Source organism: Microtus pennsylvanicus, chromosome 1 (assembly GCF_037038515.1).
Source record: "Microtus pennsylvanicus isolate mMicPen1 chromosome 1, mMicPen1.hap1, whole genome shotgun sequence".
Classification (NCBI taxonomy): domain Eukaryota; kingdom Metazoa; phylum Chordata; class Mammalia; order Rodentia; family Cricetidae; genus Microtus; species Microtus pennsylvanicus.
This window is the reverse complement of record NC_134579.1, coordinates 82976120-83001774: the sequence shown is the minus strand read 5'-3', so window position 1 is coordinate 83001774 and position 25655 is coordinate 82976120. Positions and strand designations below refer to the sequence as shown.

Sequence of the window (25655 nt, the reverse complement as noted above, 5' to 3'; positions counted from 1 at the left end):
TAATGAAAGAATTCTATTGTTCAAAAGAAAAAGACCAAGTAATGTATAAAAGCAGACCTATCAGAATTATACCAGAGTTCTTTTTTATTATTTAATTAAAATTTTCCACCTCCTCCCCTCCTCCCATTTCCCTCCCACGCCCCCTATCTCCCTTCCCCTCCCTCTCCAGTATAAAGAGCAGTCGGGGTTCCCTGCACTGTAGGAAATCCAAGGTCCTCCTCACTCCATCAAGGACTAGGAAGGTGAGCATCCAAACAGACTAGGCTCCCACAAAGTTATTACATGCAGTATGATGGAAACTCAGTGCCATTGTCCTTGGCTTCTCAGTCAGCCCTCCTTGTCAGACACATTCAGGGAGTCTGGTTTGATCACGTGCTCCATCATCCAGCTGGCCTTGGTGAGCTCCCATTAGATCAGCCCCAAAGTCTCAGTGGGTGGGCGCACCCTCACGGACCTAACTTCCTTGCTCATGTTCTCCCTCCTTCTGCTCCTCATTTGGACCTTAGGAGTTCAGTCCAGTGTTCCAATGTGGGTCTCTGTCTCTAGCTTCATCCATCACCAGATGAAGGTTCTATGGTGATATGAAAGATATTCATCAGTATGGCTATAGGATAGGGCCATTGCAGGCTTTCCCTACTCAGCTGCCCAAGGATCTAGCTGGGGACATCTCCTTGGACACGTGGGAACACCTATAGAGTCAAGTCTCTCTCCGACCCTAAAATGGCTCCCTTAATTAAGATATAGACTTCCCTACACCCATATCCACCCTGCCTCCATCCCAATCGTCCCATTCCCCCAAGCTCTCCCCATCCTCCCCTTCTCATTTTTTCTCCCCATTTCCCCTTACCCCCACCCCATTTCCACCCCCAAGTTTCCAATTTTTGCTTGGCAATCTTGTCTCCTTCCAATATCAGGAGGATAACTATATGTTTTTCTTTGGGATCACCTTCTTATTTAGCTTCTCTAGGATCTCATATTATAGGCTCAATGTCATTTATTTATGGCTAGAATCCACTTATGAGTGAGTACATACCATATTCATCTTTTTGGGTCTGGGTTACCTCACTCAGTATAGTGTTTTCTATTTCCATCCAATTGCATGCAAAATTCAAGATGTCATTGTTTTTTACTGATGAGTAGTACTCTAATGCATACATATTCCACATTTTCTTTATCCACTCTCCCGTTGAGGGGCATCTAGGTTGTTTCCATGTTCTGGCTATTACAAATAATGCTGCTATGAACATAGTTGAACAAATGCTTTTGTAGTATGATAGAGTATCTTTTGGGTATATTCCCAAGAGTGGTATTGCTGGGTCCTGGGGTAGGTTGATCCTGAATTTCCTGAGAAACTGCCACACTGATTTGCAGAGTGGTTGCACAAGTTTGCATTTTCACCAGCAATGGATGAGTGTTCCTCTTACTTCACATCCTCTCCAGCAAAGGCTATCATTGATGTTTTTGACTTTAGCCATTCTGACAGGTGTAAGATTATACCAGAGTTCTTTTTTTTTCATGGTAAAGAACATGTGCTAATTTATTTGGAGAAATTAATAGCAATTATTCCAAAAGTGATAGACTTAAGCTTATAATGAGAATTTTTTGGATTCTTCCCCAAATTATACATGATGCTCCAATAACTGGAGCTTGTGCATTTTATACTGATGCAAATAAATCAGGGAAGGCAGTTTACAAATCAGAAGACTTAAGTAAGGTGGAACAAAATCCTGAGGGGGGCACCCACCCACTGAGTTGGTGGGGCTGATTTATTGGGAGCTCAGCAAGGCCAGCTGGACTGGAACTGAAAAAGTATGGGATAAAACTGGACTCTCTGAAAATGCTGGACAATGAGGGCTGTTGAGAAGCCAAAGACAATGGCACTGGGTTTTGATCCTACTGCATGTACTGGCTTTGTGGGAACCTAGCCTGTTTGGATGCTCACCTTCCTAGACCTGGATTGAGGGGTGAGGACCTTGGACTGCCCACAGGGCAGGGAACCCTGACTGCTCTTTGGACTGGAGAGGGAGGAGGAGGGAAGTGGGGCATGGGGAGTAGGGGGAGGGGGAGGGAAAAGGGAGGTGGGGAGAAGGCAGAAATTTTTAATAAAAACTAAATCAAATAAATAAAAATCAATAAAAAATATAAAATAAAAAACTATCCTATACAAAAAAATAATATGCAAGACAACTCTTTCTGCATATTGTAAATCAGTAACTATATTAAGAGGTTCTTTAAAATCCCTAATCACCATGAGAATAGCATATAATTCTGCCTTCTGGACAGAATTATAAGGATTTTATACCAGAGTTCTTAATGGAGTCTCTGAGAGCCAGAAGGTTCTGGACAGACATTTCACAGATAATAAGAGAACATGGATACTAGCCCAGCAAAATTTTCAATCACCATAGAGACAGAAAGCAAGATATTTCATGACAAAACTTGATTTAACCAATGAATAAAAAATGAAATTTATGCCCTGGCAATGCTGAAACATGCATGAGTAGTTCACATATGGTAGTTCTGCTGAACTTGTCCATGTTCGGTTTCATGGTCTAAGTTGATGATGATGACTGACCTGGTCTCTTCCTCAAGAGGGCACCAGATCTCATTACAAATGGTTATAAGCTACCATGTGGTTGCTGGGAATTGAATTTAGGACCTTTGGAAGAGCAGACAGTGCTCTTTATTGCTGAGACATCTCTCCATCCACAAATGCAGCACAAAAGAAAGTACTAGAAGGAAACTCCAACCCAAGAAACTCAGTTACATTCATGAAAATAAGGCAATAAATAATCTCACAACATCTAAACCCAAAGAAGGGAAACACAAATATTAGTATCACTACCACCAAAATCCAAAATAAGAAAAAATAACAATCACTGATCAATCACAACAGCTAGTATCAATGGACTCAATTCACCATAATAGAGACAGACTAACAGAATATATACGAAAAGAGGATATCTCCTTCTATTGTAGGCAAAAAACACACCTCAATCTCAAAGACAGACATTATCTCATAGTATAGGGTTTGATTTTCCAATCAAATTGTCTGAAGAAGGAAGTAAGTGTAGTTACTCTAATATCTAACAAAATAAGAATTTCAACTAAAATTAATCAAAAGAGATGGAAAAGGACACTGTATACTGATCAGAGGATAAACCCATCAAGATGAAGTCTCAATTCTGAACATCTATGCCCAATATACAAGAGCACCCATATTTGTAAAAGAAACATTTCTAAAGTTTAAATCAAACATCAAACCACATACACTAACATTAGGAGATTTCAACACCCAGCTTCTACCAATGGACAGGTCTGATCAACAGAAATTTAACAGGGAAATAAGGGAATTAACAGATGTCATGACTCAAATGGATGTAACGAACATCTACCAAACATTTCCCCCAAACACAAAAGAATATACCTTCTTCTTAGCACATACTCAGGAATCAGGAAAATCACAGAAGATACAAAAAATTGAATAACACCTTGTTTTCAGATCACCAAGATTTAAATTAGAGTTCAATAACAACACAAACTACAGAAACCCTACAAACTCATGGAAATGGAATCATTCTCCACTGATGGGTCAAGAAGAAAGAAAGAAAGAAATCAAAGACTTCTAAGAATGCAAAGAAAATGAATCCACAACATACCCAAACTTATGGGACACTGTGAAAGCATTGCTATGAGGAAAGGTCATAGCACTAATTACCTATATAAAGAATTTTATAAGCAACTTAACAGCTCACCTGAAAGCTCTAGAACAAAAAGAATTAAACTCATCCAGGAGTATGGACTACAGGAAATAGCCAAACTGAATGTTGAAATTAATAAAATGGAATCATGGAGAACATATAGAATCATTGAAACAAAGAGTTGGTTCTTTGAGAAAATGAACAAGATAGATAAACCTTTATCCAAAATAATCAAAAGGCAGAGGGAACATGCTGAAATTAAGAAAATCAGAAACGAAGAGGAGGATATAATACAGACACTGATGAAATCCTGAGAATCATTGCCATACTTCAAAAACCCTCTAGTCCACTAAATTGAAAAACCTAAAAGAAATGGACAGCTTCCTTGATAGGTACAACATACCAAAGTGAAATCAAGACCAGGTAAACAATTTAAACAGACAAATAACTTCTAAGGAAATAGAAACAATTATTAAAATTCTCCCAACCAAGCTGGGCGGTGGTGGCGCATGCCTTTAATCCCAGCACTTGGGAGGCAGAGGCAGGCAGATCTCTGTGAGTTCGAGACCAGCCTGGTCTACAAGAGCTAGTTCCAGGACAGGCTCCAAAACCACAGAGAAACCCTGTCTCAAAAAACCAAAATAAAATAAAATAAAAATAAAATTCTCCCAACCAAATAAGGCCAGGATGAGATGGTTTCAGTATAGAATTCTTCTAGAAATTCAAAGAAAAGCTAATATCAAAACTTTTCAAATTGTTGCACACAATAGAAACAGAAGGAATATTGCCAAATTCTTTTTATGAGGCTATAGATGTCCAAACCAAACAAATATGAAATAAAGAAGGAGACCAATCTCCCTCATGAACATTGATGCAAAAATACTGAAAAAGACACTGGCAAATAGAATCCAAGAATATAAAACAAATCCACTATGATCAAGTAGGGATGATCAAGAGATGCAGGTATGGTTCAATATACAAAAATATGTCATTGAAATTGACCATATAATCAAACTGAAAGAAAAAAAATCCACATGAACATTTCATTAGATGTTGAAAAAGCCTTTGATAAAATCTAACACCTCCTCATGATAAACGTTCTGGTGAGTACATGGATACAAGGAACATACATAAACCTAAAAAAAAGCAATAGACAGCAAGCTGAAAGACAACATCAAACTAAACAGAGAGAAATTCTAAGCAATACCTCTAAAACTTAGGACAAGATAATGCTGTCCACTGTCTCCATATCTATTCAACATAGTACTTGAAGTTCTAGCTAGAGCAATAAGAATACAAAAGGATTATGTCACTCAATATGATTGTAATATTTTTCCCAACCATTTACTCTGAGACAATGTCTGTCTTTGAGGTTGAGGTGTGTTTCTTTTATGCAGAAGAAGGATGAATTCTGTTTTTGTGTTCAACCTGTTAGCCTGTGCCTTTTTATAGGTGAGTTGAGTCCATTTATATTAAGGGATAATAATGACCAGTGATTGCTATATCCCATTAATTTAAATTTCATTGTTGGTGATGTTAATTTGTGCATTTTCCCCTTCTTTGGAATGTGCTGCTATGAGACCATCAATTGTCAGTGTTTTTGTTGATGTAGCCAACTTCGTTAGGTTGGAGTTTTTCTTCTAGATATTGAGTGAGGTAATGCAGACACAGAAAGACAATTATTACAAGTGGGTTTTAAACATAAAGCAAAGAAAACCAGCCCACAAATCACAATCCCAGAGAACCTAAACTACAATGAGGACCCTAAGAGAGACATACATAGATCTAATCTACATGGGAAGTAGAAAAAGACAAGATCTCCTGATTAAATTTGGAAATATGCGGACCTTTGGAAAGGGCTAAAAGGGAAGGGAGAGTCAGGGAGAGGAGCCAAGAAAAATGTAGAGCTCAAAAAAATAAATAAAAGTAGTGTTGTATACTTTAATTCTATTTGTGGTATATTTTGGTAACAGCCCCACATGTTCTTGTCTTCCCAGGGATTATTTTCAGGAAAGAATTATCGAATTCATTTATTCAAGGAACACACAGGTAGCATGGTCATGTGCATACCTCACATTGCCTGGGCAGCCTCTAGTATGGATCACAGCTAGAGCTGAGGTGAAACTATCATGTAAAGAAAGAAAGGTTTTGGGAAAATGGATGCAGATGACACAATAACATGAGGACCGCCACTCAAATGTTCACACCTTGTGTGGAATCAGCAGTGGTTACTATTGACTATGGGGATGAAGGAAAGAGACCTGTTTCTCCATGCTGCATTACAACATCGTGGTTACTTCTTATCTTTCTCCTTCTGCATTAACAAACAATTTGAGGAAAAGTATTTTATTACCAGTTTGATTGGAAATGTGTCTCTCTGGACAAAACACACAAGAAAAACAGCAGATAGGTTTGCCTTCTTCTAGAATTTTCCAGAAACCTGGACCACAGCTCTGTGTACATACAGATTCAGGAGTCTAAGGGAAAAACAGAAAACCTGGTCATAATTTTGTACCTCAATCACAGGCTTAAGGTAATTTTAAGCCAAGCAATTTAAACTGCATGAAGACTATGAAAGTTGTACATATTTATGAGGCACGGTGAAGTGTCCATACGGGAATGTAGAGTGTAGAGTTGAAGTTGGCACACTTCAAGATGCTAAATGTTCAAAGTTTCTTTATGCTGACCAAACTGTGACTCACTTCTGCTAGCTTTTGTGAAATGTGTAGAACATTCATATAGTGTCTCCTGTGAAAGTGCAAGCCAAAACTCCTTCTTTGTATGAATTACAAATCAGTTGAATTGTCAGGCAGAAACCCAGTCACTCTTGCCTATCTGCTTCTACTTTTAGCTTACCAAGTTTGTAGTCACAACCATTCACTCTGATTGACATGTCCCATGAAAGAGAGTTTGGCCATTGGTAGGTGATCAAAGTTTCTCCTGGCTTCATGACATGTTGATGTTCCAGAGAAACTGAATTATGATCCATTACTGTGAGTTTCATCCTTTACCCCCTGTGCTCAGAATAATACCATGCTTTTACTTTCAAACATTAGTGACATAATCATTTAGCGTTTTTTAAACCATTTTACTTCTAAGTTAATTACATTAATCACTATACTTTTAACAAAACTTCAGTTTGTTGATATTTTTGGAAAATGTGTATACAAAAAATATTTCTATCTTTCTCTTAGATATAATTTATCTAATATCTTTCTTCTTGTCATAATTTGGACTCAGTGTCTGCCTCATAAATATCTACATATTGGGATGGAGAACTTGTCCAGCATTTAAGAGTGCATATTACTTTTGCAGAGAAACCCTGAGGCCAGCTCCCAGCACACAAAAAGGTACTTTACAAACATTGGCTATAGAGATGATTTATTTACATATTCATAATTTACTTCTTTATGAGGACAATGGACAAGTTTGAGTATGAATTGTGTTCAATGGAGAGATGCACTGGAGCATCTACATGCATGTATAATAAAATGTGTATGTGTATACACATGGAAATATACATACAATCATTTATATATATAGCCATAAATACTGATATATTCATTCATTATAATATGAATAAATGCATAAAAGTTAAAATTCAATTCAAACTAATTCTACCTACAGGAATTAGCTAATAATACTTTCTTGTTTGTTTGTATATGCCTATGCATATGTTCATGTATATACATATACATGACTTTGATATACAATATCACAGTCAAATATAAAAGATTTATTTATTTTTAAATTAAAAACATCAAATAGAACAAAAGAGGTAGCCCAGTATTTAATGTGCTTCCCGCATAAGCACACAGTCCTGGATTTGATTATGCAGAATGGAGGTATAGAAAAGTCAGGTGCCAAACTGTATGCCTGTTATCCAATTATGGCAGTAATGGAGACAAGGATACAGCCTGTGGTATTGTGGACAGTAAGGAAAGCTAAATCAGAAGGCAAGGAGTTCAAAGAGAGACTGTGTTTATAATAAAATGGAGAATGTTTGCAGATGGTATCCACTCTGTGGTTTCAGCGGGAACATGCACTCACATGCATAAGCATTCACACACAAGTTCACAACAGAGCTAAGAACTTATAATATTGGCAAAATATATACATAGATCCACCTCAAAAAAAGAAATAGATAAGATTGACTGACAAAATTGGGAGCATGTGGATGGGGGAGAAGAGAGAGGGTGGAAGGGGAAGAGGAGGAGAGGAGAGTGGGAGGAGAACTTGAGGGAATGGGATAGTTGAGATGGAGGAACGACAGAGATGAAAGAAAAAAAGATATCTTGATTGAGGGAGCTACTATGGGGCTAGCAAGAAACCTGGCTCTAGAGAAAATCTCAGGAATTGACAAGGATAACCCCAGCTAAGATTCTGAACAATAGAGGAGAGGGTGTCCTAACTGGTCTTGCCCTCTAGTCATATTGATGAGTACCTTAAATATCACCATAGAACTTTCATTGAGCAACTGATGAAAACAGAGGCAGAGATCAGCAGTGGAGCACTGGGTGAGCTCCCAAAGTTCAGTTGAAGAGCGAGAGGAGTAAAAATATAAGAAAAGATGTCAATACCATAATGGTGACACTTACTGGAAAAGCTTACCTGAGCTAATGGGAGCTCACCAACTCCAGCCAGACAGGAAGGGAACCAGCATAGGACCAATCTAGACTCTTTCCTTGCTCTCATCTCTATTTTTCCTCCATCTCATCTATCCTGTTCCCTCCAGTTCTCCTCCTCTCTCCCCTTCTCCCATTCTCTTCCTCTTCCACTGTCACTTCTCCCCCCGACCCCATACAACAATGACAGCTGTATGGCTGGGGAAGACTGCAGGGCCACTGGCAGTGGCACCATGATTTATCCCTACTGCTTGTAATAGCTTTTTGGGAGCCTATTCTCTTTGGATGAATACCTTGCTCATCCTAGGTATAGTAGGGAGGACCTTGGATCTTCCCCAAAATAATAAACATTACTCTCTCTGAGGAGTGCATGAGGGTAGTGTTTAGGGTTAGGTGAAAGAAATGGGAAGAGGGGACTAAGTGGGAACTGGGATGGATATGTAAAATGAAAAAAAGATTGTTTTCTTTTTTAAAAATAAAATAAATTATAAAAAAGAATTATTTGAAAATTTCATAGAGACATAATACAATTCACAGAACTCTTTGTACATATTTTTCAATATATTAAAGGTTGAAATTTTGTCAGACCTGATTGTAGTGGCTTGGCCATTTGATCATAACTTCATTAATAAACAAGCCTTGATCTTGTGGACTCTTGGAGACAAACTCTCCTACTTTAACTAGAAATGTATAATGATTAGTGTGTACCATAAAATTTTTTATGTCATATTTTTCCACATGATTCTTGTTCTCATCAAAGCTTATTTGTTCTCCATCAGTGCTTGTAAATTGAATTTTCCTCAGGAATGGATGAAGCTGGAGAGAGACATCACTTGGATATGAGTGGTGCATACCAGTGTCTCACTGATGGTTCCTCAGAACAAGCCTCCTTCTCTCTCCCTATTGCGGCTTTCTTTTTGAAAAGGCTTCATTTGAATCATTGTCTCCCAAGATGTTCCAGGGAGATGAACTTTGCTCTCATGAAACTAAAGTAAGAGTAGCTGAACGTAAATAGAAATGGCATCTAAGGGGTGATACATAGCATAGTTGGAAGCATGTTCTTAGTAGAACCAAGGCCCTGTGTCTCCAGTTAGAAAATATACATGTTTTCAGAGCTAAACTGAAGTAAAAATGTGAACAACACTATGTATTTGGGTGTATAGGTATTAAAATATTTATATTTTTATAGCACACAATGAACATATGTGTGTACAGTTAGTTAAGTAGGTAGGTATATGGGCAGATATACAGAGTATCTTGACCATATAATATCAGCAGGAGTTCATGCAAAGCTCTTAATTTACAAAAATATATATTAAATATGCAGCAATTTTCTGTGTCATTTATGCTTCAGGAAACTATAAAGAGACCTACTAACTGCCTCCATTCTTTCTTTATTTAGTTTGAATCACATAATTTTCCTTTTATATTTGGTATGAACATTACTGGTTGCAAATTAAAACCCAAATATTCAATGCTTTAACCAGAATTTTAAAAGATTTATTCTTAGATTAATTCCTTTTAATTTTGTGTTGAGTTGCTTGCTGAAGAATAGAAGATGGTGCTGAATCCTCCATAACCAGAGTTACAGACAGCTATAAGCTGCTTTGTGGATACTTGGAACTGAACCTGGGTCTTCCATAGAGCAGAAAGTATGCCTAACCACTGAGCAATCTCTGGCCCCTAGATTTGTGTTCTTTTTATTTCTGTGTACTGTCTATACATGTATGCATATACACAAACTACATGTATGATTCCTACAGGGGACATAAGTGTGTCACATTCCTTAGAATGGAACTTACACATAGTTGAGAGCCACCAGGTGGGTATGATCAACCAAAGTAGGGTCCTCTGCAAGAGGATCAAGTCTTCCTAACTGCTGAGCAATCGCTCTATCATAATTTAATTACATATTTAAATTAATACATTGGGTTAATACTTCAACTTCTGAGACTCGCTGTTGTGTTAACTAGTTTGCAACTTGTGATAAAAAAGACCTGTTAATTAGGTATTCAGTTATCTGTATGAGACATACTAACATAAATAATATCACATCTGTGGAAGCCATGTTCACAAAATTTGTCAAAGTCTATGTCAAATATTATTGTTATCCATAATAGTAAAATCTACATAATAGAGTAAACATACAGACTTAATTGTTTACTTATTTATCTTTGACTTAATGAAAATATTACTTGATTTGGTCAATAACTTCCTTGATGATAATCTACTTGAAGGTGAATGCTCGAAAGTATAAGTGATTCCACATTTATAAGACTGGTTTATAGAATTGGTGTTAAACCCAAACATATCCACTTACCACTAATAGATGGAGATTCAGTCTATGTGTGAGCACCATCTGTGTTCTAACCTTTAATAATGGAAGCACAGTCTTAGCTTCATCTTTTTTTTAATACCTCATTTGGGAATAAATAAACTGGAGCTTCCTAGCTGGCCAGCAGGCAAGTCTCGTGCAGGTAGACTGCTCCACCCACTCCATTGATCATACCCAGTAAGCTGCAAGTCCCACTTTGCTCCCAAACCCACTCATCCCAAGTGACCTCATCAGCTCTGTAAGGCACAGACCAACTGGATATCCCAGTCTTTAGACTCTAGCCCTTGGGCAAAACTCCAGGCCTTTTCTCTACCTTCCTCCACTAAACTTGCCTGTCTGAAGGCAAATCGCCTGTAGGTAGGCTGCTCCAACTTCTGTCAGTTTAGACCCTGTAAACTACACATCACACTCCACTCCCATCCCCCCATCCAAAGAACTGCGTGAGACACAGAAAGTGACTGCACAGAGACAAAGAGCAGCTCCCTAAGACACACACAGCAACTGCAACGGTTGGTCTAAGAGAGGATTCCTGAGACACATATACCAACTGCAAGGATTGTAGAAAGAGGCAAAGACACTGCTGATACCATTTTGAGGAAGAGATGGGTAGCTGCCAATGCAAAAATACATTTAACAACCTAAAAGCAACATGGTAACACCAGAACCCAGTGGTCATAAAACAGGAAGACTTGAACAACCTAACACAGAAGATGTAGAAGAAAACAACCTTAAATATAATTTTATGAAGATGATGGAGACACTTAAAGAGGAAATAAAAAATATTCTTAAAGAAATGGAGGAAAAGATGAAAATAATTGAAAAAAGATCAATAAATTTCTTTAAAAAAAAAAAGAAAAACCAAACAGGTGAAACAAATAGTCCAAACAATTCATGATTTAAAAACTTAAAAAGAGGGGGCTGGAGAGATGGCTCAGAGGTTCAGAGCACTGACTGCTCTTCCAGAGGTCCTGAGTTCAATTCCCAGCAACCACATACTGGCTCACAACCATCTATAATGAGATCTGGTACCCACTTCTGGCATACAAACATGCATGGAAGGAATGTTGTATACATAATAAATAAATAAATCTTTAAAAAAAACTTAAAAAGAGGCAATAAAGAAACACAAACTAAGGGAATTCTGGAAATGGAAAATCTAGGTAAGCAAACAGGAACTACAGATGCAAGCATAACCAACAGAATACAAGAGATGGAAGAGAGAATGTCAGAATCTGAAGATACAATAGATGAAATAGATTCATTGGTTAAAGAAAATGTTAAATCCAACAAATTCTTAACCCAAAACATCTCAGAAATCTAGGACACAATGAAAAGATCAAAACTAAGAATATTAGGTAGAAGAAGAGGAATTCCAGTGCAAAAGAGCAGAAAATATATTCAACAAAATCATATAGAAAACTTTCACAACCTAAAGAATGGCATGCCTATGAAGGTGCAAAAAGCTTACAGAACACCAAATAGACTGGACAAAAAAGTCCCCTCACCATATAATAATAAAAACACTTGAATATAAGAATAAAGAAAGAATATTAAGAGTTGTAAAGGAAAAAGGCCAAGTAACATATAAAGGCAGACCTATCAGAATTACACACTTGACTTCTTAATGGAAATCCTGAAAGAAAGAAGATCCTGGACAGACATGCTCCAGACATTAAGAGGTCATGGTTGCAAGCACAGTCTACTGTATCCAGCAAAACTTTGAATCACCATAGATGGAGAAAGCAAAATATTCCATGACAAAACCAGATTTAAACAACACCTATCCACAAACCCAGTCTTTTAGAAAGTATTAGAAGGAAAACTTCAACCCGAAAAAGCAAGCTACACCCATGAGAACACAGGGAACAGGTAACTTCATACCCTCAAAATGCAAAGAAATAATAGAACTAACAGATGTAAAAAAGCAAATGGACATAACAGACATCTATAGACCATTCCACCCAAACAGAAAAGAATATACCTTCTTCTCAGAACCTCATGGAACCTTCTCTAAAATTGATCACATACTCGGTAACAAAGCAAACATCCACAAATGCAAAAAAAAAAATGGAGTAACTACCTGTCTTATTGGATCACCATGGAGCAAAGTTCAAATTTAACAACAATACTACCCCCCCCCCAGAAAGCCCACAAACTCATGGAATCTGAACAGTCAACTACTGAACCAACCCTGGGTCAAGGAAGAAATAAAGAAAGAATAAAAGTCTTCTTTGAATTCAATGAAAATGAAGGTACAACATATCCAAAACTATGGGATACAATGAAAGCAGTGCTAAGAGGAATGTTTATAGCACTAAGTGCCCACATAAAGAAAATGGAGAAAACTCACATTAGCAACTTAGCAGCACACCTCAGAGATCTACAAAAAAAATGAAGCCGACTCAACCTCAGTAGAATACTGGAAGTAATCAAACTGAGGGCTGAAGTCAACAAAATAGAAACACAGAAAACAATATAAAGAATCAGTGAAACAAAGTGCTGGTTCTTTGAGAAAATCAACAAGATTGACAAACCCTTATTCAAACTAATCAAAAGGCAGAGAGATAACATCCAAATTAACAAAATCAGAAATGAAAAGGGGGACATAACAAAAGGAAATTCAGAGAGTCATTAGAGCTTACTACAAAAGTCTTTACTCCACAAAAATGAAAAATGTAAAAGAAATGAACAATTTTTTAGATAGATACCACATACCAAAATTAAATCAAGACCAAGTGAACAATCTTAACAGACCTATAAGTCATGAGGAAATAGAAGCTGTCATCAACAACCTCCCAACCAAAAAATGCCCAGGGCTGGATTTTTTTTAGTGCAGAATTCTACCAGAACTTCTAAGAAGAGCTAATACTGATACTCTTCAATATGTTCCATAATAGATACAGAAGGGTCATTGCCAAACTCTTTTTTTATGAGGCTACAGTTACCCTGACACCAAAACCCACAAAGACTCAACCAAAGAGAATTACAGAACAATCTCACTCATGATTATCGATGCAAAATTTCTCAATAAAATACTGGCAAACAAAATCCAAGATCACATCAAAAAGATCATTTATTATGATCAAGTAGGCTTCATCCCAGAGATACAGAGCTGACTTAAGATACAGAAATCTATCAATGTAATTCATCATATAAAAACTGAAAGAAAAAAAACAGATACTAATTTCATTAGATGTGAAAAAACATTTGACAAAATTCAACAGTCCTTCATGATAAATGTCTTGGAGAGATTAGGGATACACAGATCATATCTAAATATAATAAAAGTAATATACAGCAAGCCAACAGCTAGCAACAAATTAAATGGGGAGAAACTCAAAGAGATTCCACGAGAATTAGGAAGAAGACAAGGCTGTTCACTCTCTTCATATCTCTTCAACATACTGGTTGAATTTCTAGCAATAGCAATAAGACAACATGAGATCAAGGGGATTCAAATTGGAACGGAAGAAATCAAACTTTTGTTATTTGCAGATGATATGATAGTGTACATAAATGTCCCCAAAAACTCTACAAGTGAACTCCTATTGTTGACAATTAGCTTCAGTAAAGTGGCAGGATACAAGATCAACTCAAAAAAAAATCAGTAGCCTACCTATACACAAAGGATAAAGAAACTGTGTAGAATTATTTCTTAATTTTATAAAAGGAAGTAACAATTGGTTATTTAATAGAATTCCAAAATCTCTAAAGGAAAAAAAAGCTTGACCATAACTCTGAAGTTAAAATTTTTCTACAATGTTAACATGCTAAAGCAAGCAGAAGATATTATCTCTTTGTGGCAATGTACAAACACAGGTAAGCAGAAATCTAAAACAGAACAGGACAAGCATATATGGTGTTTGAGAACTGTCTTACTTATGCTCTTTAGTTAAATATCTTCATGTTTAATAATAATAAACTCTTAAACTTATTTCCTTATTTACCCTCTATCTCTCTTAATTTTGATGTCTTATTATAAATAAAGATAATAACATCTATAACAGAAAAAAAAGAAACTGTGTAGAAGGAGCTGTGGGCTGCTTCCCGTCTCCCAACTCCAGGCCACCGGCTAGCTTTACCCAAAATAATTACATAGAAACTGTATTCTTTTAAACACTGCCTGGCCCATTATTTCTAGCCTCTTCTTGGCTGATTCTCATAGCTTGACTAACCCATTTCTAATAATCTGTGTAGCACCACAAGGTGGTGAATTACTGGGAAGATTCTAGTGTACGTCCATCTTGGGGTGGAGCTTCATCATGTCTGACCCAGAGAGGAGAGGCATGGCAATTGCCTCACTTTCTCCCAGCATTCTGTTCTGTCTACTCCACCCACCTAAGGGCTGGCCTATCAAATGGGCCAAGGCAGTTTCTTTATTAACCAATGAAATCATCACAAAAAAAGAAGACCTTTCCACATCAAAACTAAGAAGGAAATCAAAGAAATCTCACCTTTCACAATAGCTGCAAATAACATAAAGTGTCTTGAGTTAATACTAACCAAGGAAGTAAAAGACCTATTTGACAAGAAATTTAAGCCTTTGTAAAGAGAAATTGAAAGAAGATATCAGAAAAATGGAAAGATCCCCCATGCTCTTGGATAGGAATGATCAACATAGTAAAAATAAAATGCTACCAAAAGCAATCTATAGATTTAAATCAATTCTCATCAAAATCTCAATACAATTCTTCACAGACCTTGAAAGATCAATAATCAGCTTCATATAGAAAAACAAAACACCCAGAATAGCCAAACAATCCTATACAATAAAGGAACTTCTGGAGACATTATTATCCATGACAGCAAACTCTATTACTGAGCTACAGTAATGAAAACAGCTTGGTATTGGCAAAAAAAATAGAGATGTTGACCAATGGAATCAAACTGAAGACACAGGTATTAATCCACAAACCTACGAACACCTGAATTTTGATAAAGAAACTAAAATTATGCAATGGAAAAAAGAAAGCATCTTCATCAAATGGTAATAGCATAACTGGAGGTCTGTAGAATAATTAAAATTGATTCATATCTATCACCATACAGCAAAATTAAGTCCAACTACATCAAAGACCTCAATATAAACCCAACCACACTGAACTTAATAGAGGAGAAAGTGGGAAGTATCCTGCAATGCATGGGCACAAGAGACCACTTCCTGTGTATAAACACAGTATCACAGACAATAAGAGCAACAATGAATAAATGGGACTTCCTAAAACTGAGAACTTTCTGTAAAGCAAAGGACACAGTCAATCAGACATAAAGTTAACCTACTGAATGGGAGAAGATCTTGACCAGCCTCACATCAGACAAATGAATGATCTCCAAAATATATAAAGAACTCAAGAAATTATTCATTAAAAATCTAAATAATCCAATTAAAATGGTGTACTGAATTAAACAGATTTCTCAACAGAAGAATTTCAAATGATAAAAAAAATACTTAAGGACATGTTCAACTTCCTTAGCTATCAGGGAAATGCAAATCAAAACAAATTTGAGATACCATCTTCCACCTGTCAGAATGGCTAAAAGCAAAAACACCAATGATAGCTCATGCTGGAGAGGCTGTGGAGTAAGAGGAACACTCATCCATTGCTGGTAGTAATGCAACCTTGTGCAACCACTTTGGAAATCACCGTAGCAGTTTCTCAGAAAATTGGGAATCTACCTACCTTAACATCCAGCAATATCACTCTTGGGCATATACTCAAAAGATGCCCAATCATACTACAAGAGCATTTGTTCAACTATGTTCAAAACAGGATTATTTGTAATAGCCAGAACGTAAACAACCTAGATGCTACTCAATGGAAGAGTGGATAAAGAAAGTGTGATAGATCTACACATTGGAGTACTACTCAGTGGTAAAAATCAATGACATCTTGAATTTTGCATGCAAATGGATGGAGTTAGAAAACACTATCCTGAGTGAGGTAACCCAGAATCAAAAAATGAATATAGTATGTAATAACTCATAAGTAGATTCTAGCCATAAAAAAAGGATATTGAGCATATAGCTTCTGATCCTAGAAAAACTAACTAATAAGTTTAACTCAAAGAAAAACATACGTAGATTCACCTGGAAATTGGAATCAGACAAGATTGCCTAACAAAACTTTGTAGCATAGGGTATGGGGGTAGAAGGAAGTGGAGAAGAGGAAGGGGAGTGGAGAAGGAGAGGGTTGGGGAGAGCTTGAAGAAATGGGATAGTTGAGATGAAGGAAGGACAGATATGAGAACAAGAAAAGAGACATCTTTATTGTGGGAGCCTTTTGGGGTTTAGCAAGAAAACTGGCTCTAGAAAATTTCCCAGGAATCTACAAGGATGACCCCAGCTAAGACCCTAAGCAATAGAGAAAAGGGTGCCCAAACTGGCTTTTCCCTGTATTCGGACTGATGATTATCTTAAATATCACCGTAGACCCTTCATCCGACAACAGATGGAAAGAGATGCAGAGACCCACATCGAAGTACTGGACTAAGCTCCCAAGGTCCAGTAGAAGAGTGGAAGGAGTAAGATTATGAGCAAGGGGGTCAATACCACAAGGAGTTGACCCACTGAAAAAATGTGCCTGAGCTAATGGGAGCTCACCAACTCCAACTGTCCTGGGAATGATGATCATGGGATCAAACTAGTCCCTTTGAACGTGGTTTACAGTTGGGTCAGATTGTGTGGCCAATGACAACAGCACTGGGATTTGTCTTTACTCCATGTACTGGAGTTTTGGGATCCTATTCTCTTTGGATGTATACCTTGCTCAACCTAGATGTAGTGTGGGGGGGTATCCTTGGACTTTCCAGAGGACAGGGTACCTTACCCTCTCTTAAGATTGCATAGGGGAGAGAGGCAGGTGTATGGAGGATGCGTGAAGGGAGGGCAAGGAGTGGAGGAAGTGGTAATTTGTATTGGTATTTTTTAAATTATAATAAAAAAAGAAAAGAGAAAAAATTGACTATTGAACCTAAAAATTTTGAGATTAATTGTTTTTGGATATCTTGCAGAATTTCAGGTCATACTATGAAAGCATTTGGTGAAATTTGTACAGAATTAATATCTTCAAAGCAAAGCTACCATCTCCCAAAGCGTGCACCATATTACAGACACATACACACACATTGTGAAAGAACCCCTTTACACTTTGCCTTACTCTTTTAATTATAAGGTGAAAATGTGTTATACGCTTGTGTACCATGAATTACTTATTAATAATGTAAGTGCCCAGTGCTTCCCTTAGTTATGAGTTGGCTTACCTGCCAAGGTAGAAGACTGTCCTTGTTTGCCTCTTTGTGAGGTGCTATTTCTGTTTTACTCAAAAGCATTTTATGGAGGGCATGGGCCACTGCATACACTGCATTCCATATGGAAACTCTGGGTTCAGAAGTGATCATCACAACCTTTTCTTCTTTAGTCTCTAGGGATATATTTGGTGGGCAGGGTATATATTTTCCACAGTGTGAAGGAGGAGGTGTGCAATCAAATGTGTCAATCCAGAATTTACGGAAGTAAAGATCTTCTGGGTATTGGGAGGGCATAAGTGCTTTGATAAAGTGCTTGAAGCCAGGAATATTTTCATTTTTTGAAAATGAAAAGCTTCCTCCAAAAATGTACATCAAAATATTTAACTCATATTCAGACTCCAAGTGAAATAATTGTGGCTTTGTCATGATCCACACTTTCCTTCTGTTTGATATGAGTCCATTTTTGAAGCAGAAAAACAATATGTCATTTATATCACCATAGAATATATGTACATTTACTTGTGTATCTTGATTTAAACTCAGCAACCCAACTTCAGATACTAACTGAATCTTCCAATTAGTTGGGAGTTTTACTGTAAAAGCTACACAGATATCTTCTGATGCGATCTCCGCTTTCAAGTCAGAGATGAACTCCTTACCTTTTACATCATCAGACACAATAAGCCCTACCCATTTCCAGGAAAAGTGCAGCAATAAAGAGATCACACCTTGGATTAGAGCTGTGTCTTTTGGAGACATCTGGTAAAGGGATGGGAATGTATCTTTGTCAGTTAGTGCAGAATCAAAATTTCCATATGAGACCTGATGAAGCAAACAAAAAAAGTCATTCAGAGACTCTGGGTATTGGAGTCATCACCCTTAGAGAGGAAGCGAGTTTATTATTCACAGAAGAGAATCAGGAAACTGAAAGTCGGTGAAGAGAGTGTCTTCTGTGAGATTAGCTTTTCTCTCTCATTATGTGATGGCATATGGTCACTTTCAAGTACTATGGGCTCCAAATTTACTAAGAGTTTTTGAAGCACCTAAAAAGTGACCCATATCATTTTCATGGCAGATTTGAAAGGTATAATTGAATTCTATTGTTCTAATAACAATAGGACAGAGCATCTGTTGTAGAGAAAGACTGCAGAAGCATTACCAAGTGCTGTAGTCTGAGTACATATCAATATCTTTACTAGAATCTTTAGTTTTAGGAAAGTAAATGACAAATTTGTTCATAGATTTAGCTCCTGCATTTAAAAAAGAGAGAGGCATGAAGATCTAGGGGAACATCAGCAAGTTTTGTTGCCTTCTCCTTCCCTAATGATAGATTTGATGAGTCATCACTGAGCAACGAATATAAAATGTGAGTATCTGATAATAATGACTATTATCATGTATATAAATTTTCTTACATCAGGATCCAATACATTTATCAATTTTTAAGTGGGTGATAATAATCATTATTGCACTGTCTGATGTTCTAATCTTGTTTATTCCTGAGCATGGTCCTCATCTAAGGTTTTTCTGTTTGTAGTGATGCCTAATGATGGCTGTTTTGCTTCAATAGTGCCTGGTAAGAGCCACTTGTGGGGATTTATCTAAGCAGTTCTTCTCTGCGTGTGCTATTCAGAGATCTACTTTTCTGAATGAGAAAATAAATTCCTTGTAACACTTTTATGAATAATATCTTTGATGATTGTCCAAATTTATTTAAATGTCCCAAACTTTCTGTTCCTCTATCTGTCAGTAAAAAACCACTGGAGGAACTATGAGATGTTTATGACCTAGCTTGGGCAGTTATCTGTGCTGTAGACTCTGACTTGTGAGCAGCACTCAGCTATAATCTACCACAGTACATACTGCCAATGTTTGGACATAGAATCATAAATACTAGTAAGTCATCTGTTTGGAAATTCAAATATTTGCTGTTCTCATTTTTCACCACACTCTTTCCCCTGTTGATTATAGCAGAATCGAGGTAATTCATTTACTTTTATTTTAAATTACTGGAGGTAAATATAGCAACCTCTTCATCTTCTTTTGGTCAGGTCTCCCATGTGAGGATAGTCACCAGAACATTATTAACTTACTTGTGGAACTTTGTAGAGTTCCAAAAGTGTTCCAATTGCAGCAGAAAATTCAGGCCTGACTCCTGCAATGATTGCAAGAGCTTTGTATTGAGTTTTGCATTTGTAGTTAGGGATAAACTCACTCCTTCCAGACAGCCACATCTGAGGTCCTTCTAAGGTTCTGTAGTGATAGTCAAAAGTGTTGTAGAGGTGGAAACCCAAGGTCACATTGGGAAGCAGTTGTGCATCTTTATTGATCTCATCAATGGCAAAGTATAAGGTCAGCAAATATTGATAGTTCTTCCATTTCTCTCTAAACAGGAGAAGCAGAATGATGAGTACAATCAGGCCATTATTCTCAGAAACTCTGTAACAGATTCAGGAAGAGGCCTTTAAACCTTGACTTTTATTCTAACACATAAAGCTTGTGTGAATGAGCTGCTGACAGCTCAGGAACATCATGGCATGGCTCATGAAGTTCTTGGTATTTGAATTATATTTTAGTATTTGTGTCTGGAATTACTTGCTACTCCTGTGTAGTATTCTGATTCAGGTTACAGAAGCCACTCTTTGGGTGACAATAGTTTGCAACACCTGTTTTCTGGGGATCCATGTCCTCCTCTGGCCTCTGCAGGCACCAGGCACACATGTGGAGCACATACACATGTAGACAAAACAATCTACAAACAATAGACAAAAAAATAAAAAAGAAATATTTCTAAAATTTCAGAAACTTGTAAACAAAGAAAAAAATGTTCTCTAAACTTGCAGATTAAATGACTGAATAGAGTCTCCTGCCAGGGAAGAAGAAATGTAAGTAAAATAATAAGTAAAATTAGAATATGAAAAATAGTAAAAGCTCCCAAATTCAAGACAGTACTAAAAGAATTCTCAAAATGAGAGGAAAAGAAACCTTGGAAGCAGGAAGGTGAGCTAAACTGTTTCACTCACTTATGATATTCAGTGATTGGAGAGGGGATTTTAGGAGATACTTTCAAAACCTGGGTTAGATGAGAGCCTGGTTAGCCCTACTGTAGCAAGTAAGAGAAATCATGTATCCACTGAGTTCTCTTAAAGGAGAGATTCTACATAGAGATCTGTTGGCAGCAGAAAAAATATGACATTTGTTTACACCATGTAACTGTGAGGTCTATTGCTAGATGCTATGTTAAGAGAGAATCTGTTATTCATAATCGATGAATAGTCACTATTGAGCAAAGGAGAAATCCCTTCCCTGTGGATTATTCAATACTGAGTGTTCAGCAGTATAAATGTACACATGTATATAAATGTATACATGTGTAAATGTGTGTATATGATTAACATGTGTATAAATGTATTCATGTGTATAAATGCATACATGAGAACTCCTGGAAAGATCCGTGTCTACAGAGACTGGCTGATATCAACTTTAGCGATGTGGAGATGTTGGAATTTTGCAGATCTAGAAGCTCATTACCTTACTCCAGGCTAACTGCACCAACATGAACAGCCATCTATGGACAACTTTAGAGGTGAGTTAATCTCCTATAACTAAGGTGAAATTCCCTTGAAATCTAGGAACTTAGTAGAGCACTGTCTTCCAAAAACCTAAAAGCTAACCATGACATCAGATATCATATTGGTCCTGTAGCATATTTTTTTCTGACTTGCCTGTGACCTCCTGGCTGATGTATCCACTAATTTACTTGATTTACAACTTGCTTTATATTTTACTATGAAATCTTCATGAAACTGTCTCCTCAATGGAACATGGATCTTGGGTCACCTAAATCTGTGTTCACTAGCCATGAGCACACTAATTTGATTCTAGAATAATTTTTTTCTTTTTCCATTTGAGTTCAGGGCTGAGGTTTTTCCAATGACACAAAACAATAGTATACAGCAAATAATTGATTAAGTTGGTTATATATGTAAATTTATTTGTTTATATGTGCAGAATTTGTTAAATAACAATAATTATAAAAATGAATTTGATAGAAAATGGCTCTAAGAGACAAGACAGAGTTTGATGTAGGTAAAGAGGAGGAAATAAGAGAATTATATTCTAAATGTGGAGTTGTTGGAGAGAAAAAATGATCAATATAAATTGCAATTTTTTAGTAAAAAAGAAAAAATATATAAAAATTTCAGTATACAAAAATTTTAAAGATTTAGCAATATAACACACTGACATGAAGGAAAACCCACAGGGTGTGGGTACTGTACTTAGTCTTCCACAAATTCTGAATGGAAAGAACAGAATGTGGATTTTAGAAAACAGGCATGCAGGAAAGTTATACACCAGATGATCAGGCAGCAAATAAGCTAGTCTAGGAAGGACATAAGAAATAGAGTCCAGCCATGGGCAACCACAAATCAAGTTTCTTACTAGAGAATTATGCTGGAGTTTTAATGAAACCTCTGAGCCTTAGCCCACTGAGGTGGTAAAAATATAAATCTATGAATCTGTTGATCATTACAGTGAAGCCCGATACCAAAAGATTATTGTGGTGTTCCTGAGATCCACACAGCATCCTCCTGCCTGTTGTTTAACAACCAACAGGTTTTCAAAGTGTCAACACCTGTACTGTTCTCATGCTAAAGTGGCTTTCCAGATTCATGTCAATATGGAGTCACCCAGCGGTTATACAGCAGTAAGAGCAGTATGGTCTGGGGTAGTCCCAAAGAGTGAGAGAATCTAGCCAGCCCTTAGAATTCACAGCTCAATGTGGCTATAGAGCTCTGATGTTCAAAGAAGAAAAATGGCTCCCATTAACACAGGCTGGTGGACATCAGACCCTCATTCAGTATAGACACAGGAACTAGATAAGCCAAAGAAGAAGTGTTCACACTGTTAACTGAACTCCTTCCATATGCACAAGTGGAAGTTGGCAATTACTGAGAACAGGGATATTCCTTTCAGCGAACCCTTAGCTTCTTTTTTTTTTATTTTAAAACTCGATTCAAATTTTCCCCATTACATTTAAAAGAGTGTGTATGTCGCTTTTTCTTCTGGGAGGTCCTTCGAACCCCCAACACAGCTTGCTTCAGGGCTGAGGGTAGCAGAGAGCCAGCAGGGTCTTCTGCCACTGGGTCTTCTTTTTTCCATCATACCCTGCCCCCAAGCAGGCCTTTTCATCTGCAAGGTTCTTGGAACCGTGCAAGAGACCAAGCTCTCCTGCTGAGGGGACCAGAGAGATGAGTTGATGGCCACAAGACCAACAGCAAGAAGTGCCACTCTCTGGGACCTTCCCAGGGAGACAGAATCCAGCCTTCCCCAGTTCCCTAAGCTTTTCTGGCCATCCAGTGAGGTGTGTTTCTACTTCTGATTTCATTACCCCATCCCACCCTGCCCCCAAGCCCACCTTTTCTTCCACATGATCCTTGGATCCCTCAGCACAGCCTGCTTCAGGTCTGAGGGGACTGGAGAGCCAGAAGGGAATGTTCCTGCCACTGGGTCTTCTATCTCCCATCCACCCTGCCCAAAATCCTGCCTTTTCATCTGCAAGGTCCTTGGAACCCTGATAGAGAGAGGACTGGAGAGCCTGCCTTTTTGCCTGCAAAATCCTTGAAACCCTGCATCACAGCCTGCTCCAGTGGTGAGGGAACCTAAGAGACAATAGACCAAGAAAAACTCCCAAGCAATCAGTCAGCCACAGCAAAGATTGGATCCAGGTGCCAAGACTCTGCTGGCCTCATTAGAAGGAAGAGATGGGTAGGTGCCAATGCCTACATTACTCCAACATACTGAAAGTGACATGGTAACATCAGAATCCAGGGAACATGCAACAAGAAAACTTGAAAATCCTAACCCAGAAGAAGTAGAAGAAAACAACTTTAACCACAACTTTATGAAAATAATGGAGACCTTTAAAAATGAAGTAAAAAACTCTTTTAAAGATATGAAGGAGAAGACAAACAAAAAATTAGAAGAAATTAATAAATCCCTCAAAGATACTCAAGAAAATAAAGAAAAAGCAATCAAACAGGTGAAGGAAACAGTTCAAGATATGAAGGCCAAAATGGAGGTAATAAAGAAAACACAAACTGGGGGAAGATAGGATATAAAAAACCTGGGTAAACAAATAGGAACTACAGAGGGAAATATTACTAACAGAATACAAAAGATAGAAGAAAGAATCTCAGGCACAGAGGATACAATAGAGGAAATAGAATCATTGGTCAAAGAAAATCCAACAAATTCTTAGCACAAACATCCAAGAAATCTCGGACACCATGAAAAGACCAAACCTAAGAATAATACAGTAGAAGAAGTATTTCTGTACAGCCTTACAGAAAGTACTAGAAGGAAAACCTCAACCAACAGAAACCAACAACACCCACAATAGCGCAGACATCTGATAACCCTCTACCAACACAACTCAAAGAAGGGAAACACACAAACATTACCACCAAAAAATAACCACTGGTCATTAATATCACTTAATATCAATGGACTCAATTCACCTATAAAAAGACGCAGGCTAAGAGAATGGATATAAAAATAGGATCCAACATTCTGCTGTTTACAGGAAACACACTTCAACCTCAAAGACAGATACTACCTCAGAGTAAAGGGTTGAGAAAAGATTTTCCAATCAAACGGACCTAAGAAACAAGTGGGTGAGGCTATCTTAATATCTAACATAATTGATTTAAAACTAAAATCAATCAGAAGAGATGGAGAAGTACACTTTATACTCATAACAGGAACAATTCATCAAAATGAAGTTTCAACCCTGAATATCTATGCCCCTAATATAAAAGCACCCACATATGTAAAAGAAACATTACTAAAACTCAAATCACACATCAAACCCCACACATTAATAGTAGGAAATATCAACAGTCCTCTCTCACCAAGAGACAGTTCAACCAGACAGAAACCTAACAGAAAAATAAGAGAACTAACAGATGTAATGAATCAAATCAAATAGACATCTATAGAACATTCCACACAAAGAAAGAATATACCTTCTTCTCAGAACCTAATGGAACCTTCTCGAAAATTGAACACATACTCGGTAACAATGCAAACATCCACAAATACAAAAGAATTTGGAGTAATCACCTGTGTCTAATCAGATCACCATGGAGAAAAGTAAGAATTTAACAACAATACTACCCCCAGAAAGCCTACAAACTCATTGAAACCGAACAGTCAACAACTGAATTACACTTGGTTCAAGGAACAAATAAAGAAAGAAATGAAAGTCTTTCTTAAATTAAATGAAAATGAAGACACAACATACCCAAAACTATGGGACACATTGAAAACAGTGCAAAGAGGAAAGTTCATAGCACTAAGTGCCCACATAAAGAAAACAGAGAAAGCTCACTTTAAAGACTTAACAGCATACCTAAATGCTCTACAAAAAAAGAAGCAGACTCAACAAGGAGGAGTAGAAGACTGGAAGTAATCAAACTGAGGGCTGAAATCAACAAAATAGAAACACAGAAAACAATACAAAGATTCAATGAAACAAAGAGCTGATTCTTTGAGAAAATCAACAAAATTGACAAACCCCTATCCAAACTAATCAAAAGGCAGAGATAAAACATCCAAATTAAAATAAGAAATGAAAAGGGGACATAACAACAGACACTGAGGAAATTCAGAGAATCATTAAGTCATACTACAAATGCATGTACTCCAAAAAAAAAAAAGGAAAATGTAAAAGAAACGGACAGG

The 25655-nt window shown here is 37.2% G+C and overlaps 1 protein-coding gene across 1 annotated transcript in view; it reads right to left on the bottom strand.

The window, feature by feature from the left end:
* Positions 1–25655, bottom strand: part of LOC142847171 (vomeronasal type-2 receptor 26-like) — a 43456-nt gene that overhangs the window by 6785 nt on the left and 11016 nt on the right. Inside the window, exons 2-5 of the mRNA XM_075967931.1 lie at positions 20003–20294; positions 17922–18731; positions 8915–9142; positions 6055–6178 (exon numbers count right to left, since the gene is read on the bottom strand). Of these exons, the coding sequence (XP_075824046.1) occupies positions 6055–6178; positions 8915–9142; positions 17922–18731; positions 20003–20294 (1454 nt within the window). The remainder of the gene's footprint in view (positions 1–6054; positions 6179–8914; positions 9143–17921; positions 18732–20002; positions 20295–25655) is intronic.